The sequence below is a fragment of the Trichoplax adhaerens genome, genomic scaffold (assembly GCF_000150275.1).
Source record: "Trichoplax adhaerens TRIADscaffold_4 genomic scaffold, whole genome shotgun sequence".
NCBI classification, from domain to species: Eukaryota; Metazoa; Placozoa; class Uniplacotomia; order Trichoplacea; family Trichoplacidae; genus Trichoplax; species Trichoplax adhaerens.
In genome coordinates this window covers 758,904-770,710 of record NW_002060946.1, presented here as the reverse complement: position 1 = coordinate 770,710, position 11,807 = coordinate 758,904, and the positions used below count along the sequence as shown (strand labels likewise).

The 11,807-nt window shown below is 31.5% G+C and overlaps 2 protein-coding genes across 2 annotated transcripts; both read left to right on the top strand.

Moving 5' to 3' along the window:
- Window positions 1-518: 518 nt before the first annotated feature.
- Window positions 519-5,495, top strand: TRIADDRAFT_55203 (uncharacterized protein; the record flags this gene model as incomplete). Its single annotated transcript, XM_002111768.1, has 10 exons — window positions 519-731; window positions 1,294-1,382; window positions 1,457-1,673; window positions 2,154-2,297; window positions 2,714-2,848; window positions 3,292-3,393; window positions 3,501-3,674; window positions 4,525-4,606; window positions 4,718-4,810; window positions 5,458-5,495. 10 exons carry the CDS (start codon window positions 519-521, stop codon window positions 5,493-5,495), a joined length of 1,287 nt encoding a protein of 428 aa, XP_002111804.1.
- A 3,277-nt stretch (window positions 5,496-8,772) lies between these two features.
- On the top strand, window positions 8,773-9,435 carry TRIADDRAFT_55202 (uncharacterized protein; the record flags this gene model as incomplete). The annotated part of the gene is made up of 1 exon (XM_002111767.1): window positions 8,773-9,435. One exon carries the CDS (start codon window positions 8,773-8,775, stop codon window positions 9,433-9,435), a length of 663 nt encoding a protein of 220 aa, XP_002111803.1.
- Between the last annotated feature and the right edge of the window lie 2,372 nt (window positions 9,436-11,807).

Sequence of the window (11,807 nt, the reverse complement as noted above, 5' to 3'; positions counted from 1 at the left end):
GATAATATAGTTAAAGCAAATAAATTAGAGGAAACCTTTAAGTTCTGCTCATCAGATAACGTACAAGATCTATAGAATATACTATCGAAATTATAGCTACTATATTTATACGTTAGATTAAATGAAATTTTCATAGCTTTCAACCATCTGGGCTAATTAATTTAATTTGTAATGATACTGATAAATGGAGTAAACAACAAAAAATCACAAATTCCATTAAAATGATGAAAATGAATGAAAATGATGACCATGGGAGCTCTCTAATGTTCTGTTTCATAAATGTAATATAATTACCTTTCTGATAATACTAATTAATAACGTAATATAGTAGAGAGACGTAAAGAAAAGTTTTATTTAAAAAGCTTTCGTCCAGAACATAGCCCATCGCTTCTTCCTAAGTTTATTTGTTCAGCTAGTGTCTATTTTCAACGTGCTATAACCTCGATTAAGCACTGACTAGATCAATAAAAAGATTCATGAATTAGCAATATTCAAAATTATAAGTTATGAATAAAACAATGTTTGCCTTCATACTGAATATCTTGTATTCCATAATATGTATTTCAACATTATCCTTAGCCAGTGGGAATGGAATATATGATGGATCTCTTACCAATATTCCTATCGAGCATCATCGGTTAGAAAATGATCGGATTTACCTTGATAGAGTCAGAGGATCAGGGCAAGCTGGTTATTCCATGTTGATATGGTTAGGAACACCACCTCAAAAGGTAATCAAATATTGAAAAGTTATAAAGACCGTATATCTATATTACTGGAGAAATATTAAGATAAGAAACTAGTGCACTAATAGAGACATTATCTATTTTAGTCTGATAGATGAAATTATAGCAGGATAGCAGAGTACAGTGATTGATAATACGACTTGATTATTAGATCGGTATAGTAATTTCACTAGCTATAGCATTAAAATGCTACTATTTTCGCTTGGTTATCCTGTTAATGTTGGCTAGAGGCTTGTTTATACAATCCAGAAATCTAAAGGATCGTCTGGAGATTACAAAGTCCGAATATTTTCTAGTATTCTATGAATGCATCATTCTTAATAGACGACACGATTTTATATACAGCTAAGATATATTTATAAATGAATAAAAATCAAAATTTCCAATGCAATAACCGGATCATATCATAAAGTTACAATATGATGTGATATATTAATGTTACTTAATTTTATTATCTCCGTTATATTATAAAAAACTGTCAACTTATTTCATGATCATAGATCTATTTATACATCATAAGTAAGGGATAATATTTATGCCAATATAGCTACGGGTTATCTTGGACACTGGAAGTAGTTTCTGTGGAATTATGGCTGCACCTAGCCCTGTTGTTAAGCATTACTTTCATATGAATAGGTATAAACAGGAAAAGAAAATTAATTGATTTACCATAGAGAGTAATGTTAGCACAACATTTTCCACTTTCTTAGATCATCAACTCTAGAAGAAACCAATTTACGAATCGATTCCAGCTATGTTAAAGGCTACTGGAGTGGTCAATTGGTTAGCGATATGCTCCATTTAGGGATTGGCTTACATAAACAAGTACGAATCCAATTTGCAGCAATTACAAATCAAAAAGAGTTCTTTACCGAAACGACAAGATTTGACGGAATATTAGGCTTAGCCTATCCATCCTTAGCAGTGGTAAGTACTTTTATTCTGCTATAGATTGAAAATTTTACTGACTATCAATAAACCTATATCTTCTATAAAACTGGAAAGAGACAATCACCTTTCATATAAATGATTAGAATAAAATATTTAACTTAGCTCATCTACAATATCTTGAATAGTAGCAATAACTTATCCTGCTTGATATTAAAATTAAGCCTACTCCAATACTAATTCCTAACTATCCTGATTAAAACTTGAAAGTAACAAATCTATATGGTAATAGATTTAAAGTTAAATAGTTTACACTTGGATTAATCTTATTTTCAATCATCAGCAGTTAGTCTAACACTATTTTAAAAATTATCATAAGTTAACATTAGAATTAATTAAGCTTGCCTCAGCAGTAGTAAGTTAGTAAATTTCAATAATTTAAGGACAAGAGTACTGTCAAGGGAGTTAACGATATTACTCTGAGGGCACTATCTTTTGATGATTTCATGATGGCATCAGCAAGGAAATTTCTATCAAAAACCAGTCTTTAATGAAATTGTTCAACAAGCTGGTATTCGTGATATATTTACTTTAACCTATTGTGCTAGCAAGATGAGAAAGGATCTATTCGGCAATCAATATATCACTGGTGGTGGATTTATGGTTAGTGATGAGCTTCATTTTATCGATCAATATTGTTATATTGAAAGGTGATGCCAAATGACATGGCGTAATGATTATCGTACATTGTATTATATAACTTTGTGTATGAAAATTCCTTAATTTGAATTATTGCTTTGAAAAATTTGTTGCCAACACAACGTTTTCCGTGCACTAAAATGCATTTTGAAATAAGCTTCTTTTTAAAGTATATAACATTAGTAGAAATTTTAAAATTTGACTCTTAGGATGTGAAGATCATTACTTTTTTAAATGTAAAAGATATTTAGCAACTTTATACATACATCCGGTATCGTGATATCTCGTATGCTAAATCAGGCATTTCAATCAAATTTTCTTCTAGCAGCTTTAGATAGAATATAGATTTTAATAGGATTTCTTAATAAATGATGTTCTAGACTTTAGGCGGAATCGATAATAATTTACTTGCTGGACCTGTCTTTTATACACCTATCGTGGAAAAGTATTATTACCAGTTTCAATTAACAAATGTATTAGTTGATGGGCAATCCATTGGATTTTCACCATATGATGTAAGTGAACATCAGGATATGCTTTATGCGCAGAGATGTATATCACCTAAGTTGGGTATTTTACCCGGCAATTTGTAATAAGTCGATACTAGTTTCCTGTTTGCTGTGAATGTAAGATACTACTTATTTTTGTGCCTTTCTTATTTTTGCCATACTATTTTATCTTCAAGGTATCATACTTGTGCCAAAATACGAAATAAATTGTTATTAATAATTAAAATTAGCGATATAAGATACGAACAGATATCAAATATTTATGATGTATTTTAGTAAAAAATCGTTTCAGTTCTATACCGTACGGTTTTCCTTACTTACCGTATAGTCTAATGTTTATATCAATCGATCCTTGCAAAAGGAGAAACTACTATAATTTAACATGTTTTATGCCATACCTTTAATTACTTGCTAAAATATAAGTTACTTTACACACGTATTGACATTAGTACATGCATTATCCTGCCTTGGTCGATAGTGGAACATCTATACTCCGCTTTCCTCCTTTTATGTATAAACGATTAATGCCAATCTTTCTTCGTTCCATTCAGGTATTTATGATATTGCGTTTACTTATGTCTTACAGTATTTGATTCGTTAAGTTCATTGATCTGCGAGAACCACGACGATGTCGTTCCAATAATTAAATTCTTATTAGGATCGATCGGTTTTCTCGCATGGTTTTTTCTATCGGGGTCATGCAGTATGTATGGAAGAATCGCAATTGTTACAACATCGTTTTCCAACTATTCGCCTATCTATACGATTGGCATCCTTCGAGAAAACTAATTTCAAGACACCACGACAATTTACATTAGTTCTTTCGCCTATGGTAAGGGGATATTACAACAGATTAATTATGAGATGATTGCATAGATGTTGCTTAGTTACTGTGTACTCTGCAGCAATACCTGGAAAACTTGTATGATAGCCTACTGTAAACGTATATTGTCGTCCGTAATATAATCAGTTTTAGCAGGTGTTACTGCTAGAGATAATCTTTACATACGAGTAATCATAAATATGGCTAAAAGTGTGATATGTTACGTATCGGTATGTTAAATCATAATTGAGTTTTAATACTAATACTACATATTAGCATACTTTTTTCATAGCATTGTATTACTAAAATGTGATGACATTTCGTATCATAGTCATGATTCATGCCTAAGCAATTCGTAAAATGCTTATGCAAATTGCTGGAAACAGTCAACAGCCATACTATTGCCAAAATTAAAATAATCCCTTATAGCGCACAGTATGTAATGACGTTATAGTTTTTATTAATGCTATTTTATGCACTCGTACGGCTATCTTACAGTAGCTGTAGTATTCATAAAAATAGGATAAATCCTTATACTTGGAAATTAGCTATCAATAGTGATGATATTTTTCGTTTCCATATGACAGTAATGAATCCTATGGTAGTCATAGTAAGAATAAGATCAATCCTTATACTGTACTTGGTGATAATCAACAATTATTAGTAATACTTTTCGTGTGTTATTTGATATAATTAGTGAAAGTAGAATAGCTTCGGTCCCATTATTCAATTGTGAGCAATCGTTTTACAGCTTTGATTAATTAGAGATAAATTTATCACAAAGACCAATCGCTGGAAATTAATGTAGCAATTCATTCTACTTGTATGTATTAGTAACTGGAACATTTATTTTAAATAGCAATATTTCATCTTATCTGGAAAAGAACGCCATGGAAAACCGTGCTATCATTTTGGCATAGCAGGGACTTCTGGTGCATTTGGTAATACCTATCATGAAATATATCTGATTACACAGAGATTAGCTTAGAATTGCTTACAGCTTTGCTGTATTTCTCAATTGATGCCAGTCAAATTATCTCGCAATACTGTAGGTATCATCTTGGGAGATGTTGTTATGAAAGGATTCTCTGTCACATTTGATCGAGTTAATTCAATGCTAGGATTTGCAGTCTCAAAATGCGCAGGTAGTTTAGAACTTTGGAGATTAATATTATGATTCGATCTTGCCATGAGCTTGCCAAAGCAAACCAGATTTGATATTAGGCGGTAGAATTATAAATAATCTATTACAGATTTAAATGATCTATATTGATAATGTAAGCAATTTTTTCATCTATTGCATTCAAGAACAATCCTACACCGTAAAGCCAGCTATTGATGGACCTCAAAGTATTTATTCCAAGGATAGAATTTATCGCATCAATGCATAATCATTTTACGTCACTTAGGGCTTTAAATGAGTTACCAAAACTCAAATATTGCCCCAATGGGGACGTAATTTGGCCCTACTCGGGCTATCTTCACGATGTCTCACATAGCTGACCTTCATATGGATATACATCTGATAAATTTAATTAAATTAGTAATGAAGTTCAAGGTAGAGAATCAAAGTGATGTTAGGTATTACATCTGTGTAATTTTAATCTTAGTAATATTTAAGTATGTATGCTGCTACTTTCCCTAGTATAATCTTATAATACTATGAATAAATTGAAATATACCTAAATTATTTAAAGGAAATGATATTTTGATCATATCGAATGTTCACTGGTGATCCTTGTGGCAGCTTAATAAGATATGAGAGTTTATAACTATGGTTAATGAAATGCAGGTCTTAAATTGCAAACCGCATATAGCAAGCAGTTTTAATTTCTCTAATTTACATTCAGAATAAAATTACAATTCTCTACTGTAAAATGAGATAATATCACAGTTAGGGCAACTACATACAAAACTGTTATGGTCAATCCCAAGGTTGAACAATTCCCGAAATGATATTCAAATCTCGCAAATTTCTTCCATTTTATTGATATCATATATTGGAAAAAAGCGAATTGAACGATAGAAGTTTAATTTTTAAGAGTAACTACGTCAAAATAATATTCAAGATATTAGCTATAATGTCTGGTATAATCCTATAATGGTCTCAATATGTAGTTTGATTAACAAGAAGTGTTACTGGAGCTACAAAACATTTTTAGGATAGCAGCGATTGATGAATTTCATTCATTTTGTAACGACTCGAAACCTCAATTTTAAACAGCGTAATACAGATCTTGAAGATGAAAGTTATATCATTTGTAGTAGCATTTTCCACTGTATAGGATGATGTCGATAAGGGTATATCATTTCGTTAGATTTTAAACATTGAGTTATAGTCCAATTTGGTATTTATCCACATACGCGTATGCGCTTGACCTGACAACCTTGTCAAAATATTATTTTGCAAAGTTACTGAAATCCGATATAAATCTCTATACTTTTGTGTTTGTTTGACTCTAAAAGTAACCAATATTGAATCATTAACGGTACTTATAGACGTTTAAATGCTCCTCATTTGAATAAAATGTTGTATGTTTTGACGTAAAAACCGATGGTAAATTACTATCGCGGGCCTCTACAGTGCTGTGTAATACCGAAAGCTGATTTTGGAATATTTTTCGAGTATCATATTTTTCTTTGAAGTAGAATACTTCTTGCTTCTTTACTCTTTATATAAAGCGGTATCTATTAAAATAAATAGACTTCATTCTGATTTTCAGAGTTTTAAAGTGTAAATTATATTGGCAATTAAGCAAGATAATCCCCGAGGGATTCGATGGGATCTACAGCGGTACACTTTGTGAACTGCATCATACTGTACTGCACTGTACTGTACGTATTGTACAGTGTACAGTATATCTCTGTAATGTACCGCATACCGCAGGTCATTCATCCAGGCCTGACCGGTGGCCAACAACTGAATCTACGTAGCATGTCTTTTAGACATGGCGGCTTAAAGTCGTAAAAAAACAACGCTGCTTCTAGTCATGACTGACGAAAAACTACTGAAAATCTGCTTCAAATGTAAGTACTATGATAGTTTTGAAATAGTAGTTGCCTTCTAGGATATTTTATCCGGTTAGAAACAGCTTATTCTGCCTATATAATAGCGAAATACGGTGGTCGACATTGAAATTCACTGACAGGATTCTGTCAAAGGACCCAAAGTTCGCCATCGTTTCAAGTGAAAAATCCAACCGTTAGCTAGTTCAGTTCTATCCTTAGTTGCTGCCATTTTACTATACTATCATAGAGTAATTTGCTATGGATAACGGAACAACAATTCTGTCAAAGGACCCAAAGTTCGCCATCGTTTCAAGTGAAAAATCCAATCGTTAGCTAGCTCAGTTCTATCCTTAGTTGCTGTCGTTTTACTATACTATCATAGAGTAATTTGCTATGGATAACGGAACAACAATATCGTTTTACAGTAGAATATACTGGCATAAAATAGGGAAACAAAGTACTGCTTTCTGACTAGTTAAATTGTTTAACTTGTTTCTACTATTTAAAATAGATTACGCCAGCTATTATCAAGTTGATGATGAGTGTCAAGCTGACTATATAGTACACTTCTATACAGTACACTCTCCATGCAACTCCTGTTTCAGTCGGTATATTAACTCGTGCTTAGAAGTAATACCAGAGTATGAATGAGCTAAAATTAAAGTGGACTAAGAAAATACTGACTGAATTTTACAACGAGAACGATGTTTTCATTGCAATTTAAAATTACAGGATAGTCATATCAACTGGATTTAAAACTGCGTTACTCAAACATATGAATTAAAATTGTTTAGCTTGCTTTAGTGAAATGGACTACGACCGCCTAGAATCAAGTTGATTTATACTGAGTACCAAGCTTACGATACAACTCTTGTTTCAGTCGGCATACCCCAAGGACAGATGACTAGGAAAAGAGTAACATCCTTTTCAATAAAAACGATGTTATCATGGCAATTTATACTGTACTGTACATCACAGTACTAGATTGAAAAACTGCATCAATCAACCATATCAATCAATCAATCATAATACTTTAAAACAGATCAAGTGACCATCTATCTTGTGCCATATGTTGAAGATATTTGACGTAATATAGCGCACGTAAATCTTACAGTAATCACAATATGCTCGTATTGAAATACGTTACTATTGTCATGGAATCGTTGGATGGATGACATCATGACCGAATTATTTCCATTATCCAATCGCCATCTCAATTTTAAATACAGTAGCCATTAGATGATAACTACAGCAGTTTATTACTTCAAAAAAAATTAACGACTATCACGTTAACATTGATTGACCTTGACCATCATAAATGGATCAAACAAATATTGTCAACTACTGTTACTGTAAACTGTACGCAGTATCCTTCGCATTTTCTGTGCGTGTTATACAGATAACATTAGATTTATTTTTTGACGTCTATGGTTAGAATTTAACGTACCACCTGTACTATTGAATCGATTATGTCTACGGTAAATTATTCGACGTATATGCATAACCCATGATTGATTGGCTATTACAAAATCTGCACGTTAATGTGTTTACTGTTAAGAGCCATCTTTATTATTGCGAATGTTATAATTATTTAAGTCACATCTGAATTTTACAGGTCCATATTATGTTAATAAATTTAGAATTAATACTGTAGTATTCATTTTTAGCATTCAACAAACAGTTTAGTTCTAATATTTGATATTCTACGCTAAAAAGAAGAATTACGACGGTAAATGATTATTCACGATCGTTCCTGTATGCCATCATACAGTATGATTGAACAGAATTACACGTCATTATTTTTCATTATAATTAGCATTGTTACTCCATCTTATTCCACTCTGTCGTATGTTGAATAAATTTTCATAGCGATCGGTATTAATTGATCATTCTCCAATTAATTGTGAACTTTTCTCTTCTCTTCCCATCTAATTTAATGTTGTCGCCCGATTGCAGGAATAACAAATTTTTGAAAGGTGAAATTTGGCTTGGTTTCTCTGGTATTTATTGATCATTCGATATTGTTAACGTCGAATATTTTCCATTGGAATAAACTAAATTTTATCGCGTATTTGGAGAAAAACAACTTTATGCCATAATGGCCCATGATGAATTTGAGACAATCAATTTAAAATCCAGTGAATGCTATATATGTCATGGCTATGGAGACGATCACGATCTAATCACTTGTCCAATTTGTAGCAAATTGGACAATCAGTTAGGTTACTATCATTCGTCTACTGTGGTTGGACACTCCCGGTGTTTCGAGAAATGGCATGCAATTGCAAAGCAAACTTCGGCTTCATTAACATCAGTCGACGATAAAAATATAGACAATCTTGCTAACCGTCAAGTTGATAGTAATAGTTATTATAGCTTAACTTCTATACGTGACAAATTAAAATCAATGCTAACATTAGGTAAAGAAACTGAAATTGGCGGTTATACTCAATGTCCACAACGTACCCAATCAGAAAGTGACCAACTTACTTCATCACAAAGTAACTTGTTATCAACTGGAGCAAATTGTAGTGATGACAATATTGTCGGTAGTAGTTTTAGGCCTGACAAATGCGGTAGCCCATCTGCAACTGGTAAAATTAGTCGCGATACTAGCTTAGACGGTAGCAATGTCGATTTATCTGATCTTGGACCATTCAAATATAATATTAATATCAAGAAAGATTACGGCAGTTTTAGTCGCTGTCAGTGTAAGTCAAATGTTATAAAAATGAATAAATTGATCATAATTTTTCGATAGTTAATTTCTATTTCTGTTTTCATTTTCTATTACGAAATTTTTACCACGCACATGTAATACTAAACTGCTTGATAGCCTGTACTGCAGTATTCATTTTTATCTCCAATTTCCTTAACTGTACCGAGCAAGTGTATAAGTGATGGTTTTTATAGTAGCATAGAAAGAGCAAAGCGTGATTACAGATCTGTTACAAGTTGTTCACTACAAATTATTTATTCCATGTGATAGTCGATCATAATAAGGCTAAAGGGATATTTATAATTGGCATTCAGTATGTAGCAATACTGATTCTGATTTGAAGGAAAGTACTGTACTGTAATCTAAGAATAATATCTCCTAGCAGGTTGTAAAATTTAAAAAATCATATCGATCTTTAGAATATTGCTTTCAATCAGGAATATGACAGATGTATAAGTACTGTATTGTGTATTCGTTACCTTGTATCATTTTCTGCATAGTAACCCCGGCGTACGTTACCTTAAATTTAATCCACTTTATAGCAGTGTAAAATTATCCTTCTGTGTAGATGAAAAGTATTTCAATTGATCTACTATTTACATTCTGTATCCTCTGGGATGCATATTTCGATGGCAATGGTTTAAAGTATTAACGGTAGTTTAGCACAAGGTACAAGTGCAGAAAGTTGTATATTTGATAGGCAAGATATTAACCAGAAACGACTAATAAACAAATAAAATCGATTGAGGTACACTATTTGGCAAACGGCCTCGGTCATCAACTTAGTGATTTCTATGAATCTATACTTTAATGACTACATATATATTATTTTGGGTCTGGCTTGATTATAGAATTAGCTGTAGCTAGTAAAATTCATCCATAACTAGGTGAACATTATTTTTCTGAATTATAATCATTGTACGCGTATATTACTACTTTTAGTCATTTCATTCCATATATCAGCGAAGTGAAATATATATACATACTTTCAAATTTGCAGTACGGGTTTAATAAAACAGGATTCTACTAATGAAATGTAGCTTAAATTTAGAAAGTCTTAAACAACCCAATAGAAGCTGAAGGTTGTATTTATTACTTTTTCCCTTCTCATAACGTGGCGATTGTTATAGTATTCCTGAAATTACTTATTTACTCACAATAGGGAATAGGATATGAACGGTTAAATTCAGAATTCATTTGGTTCTACTATTCGATTCTTAATAAGTAGAATCTTCAGACTTTGACTCTGTATGATTATGTAATTATTTGTTATCAAAATTAGGAATTATGCTTATGTATAGACATGAGATATTGTATATTCGTGTACTACTAGGGATTCTAATCTTAGGTACAATATCTTATTCTGCTCAGCAGCTTCATTTATTTTAAAATTATTTAAATATTGCCTGGTCATGATGATATCAATGTTTAAATAGAAAGATTAAAATAGCAAATGGATAAGATAGAATGATATACAATTACTGAAAGATTATAACTTATTAAAAATTTTTCTTATTGATTGATTGATAGCATTCATAGTTATATTTTGTATTAAATAGTCACTAAACGATATGTAGTCAATCCTTTTAATAAGAATGATTTGTGAGGTAAAACGGACGCTGCTTAGTCAAGAGATCTATTAACTGTAAATTGATAGCTTTAAAAGTTTGACTTACCTTTTCGACATAAATTTAGAGTTGGAGAAAAATGCGTCGTATTACATATATTTTTCGTTTTAAGCAATCATTTTCTCTCCGAATCACTAATATCACCAACCAAAGATCTAAATCCCGTATATTAATAACAGTTTTAACAATTCATTACTAAAATTTGGTATCCGAATAATACAATTTTAATTCTAGTCCCTTATAAACTAAACTATATTAAAATTGCTTCCTATAAACTGCCTTAAACTAGAATTATATCTAGTGGAAAGACTGGAATTAAGTTCTTGGAAAGATGTTATATAATCTATTGCTACGAATCTATTTCATATAAAGTAATCATTGGACCTTTTATTTTGTATGTTGAATTGAATAGTGGAAGAAATGTCTAAAGAGAAATTATCACAATTGTATGGAAGTTTAAAGGAGCAGATAAAGCGTAAGATAATTTAATTTAATGTTCTTAGTTGATCGTGATTGATTTTTTTTTCCGGTATGAATGGAATCTTATGTTTTCATTATTTGTTTACAGTAGTTAGTGTACGCTTCTGTTAGCGGTACAATAACTTGAATTGAAAAGATGAAAGTACTGTGCCATTGTCAATTTTAAATGTTAACCGATGCCATTACATTACTGTATATGAAATCTGCTAACAGAAATAACGGTAGAATGGTATTATAAAGACAATAAAATACTATTCTAGAAAGAAGAAGTAACCTGCTTAAGGAGGCTTTATGAAATTAGTGAAT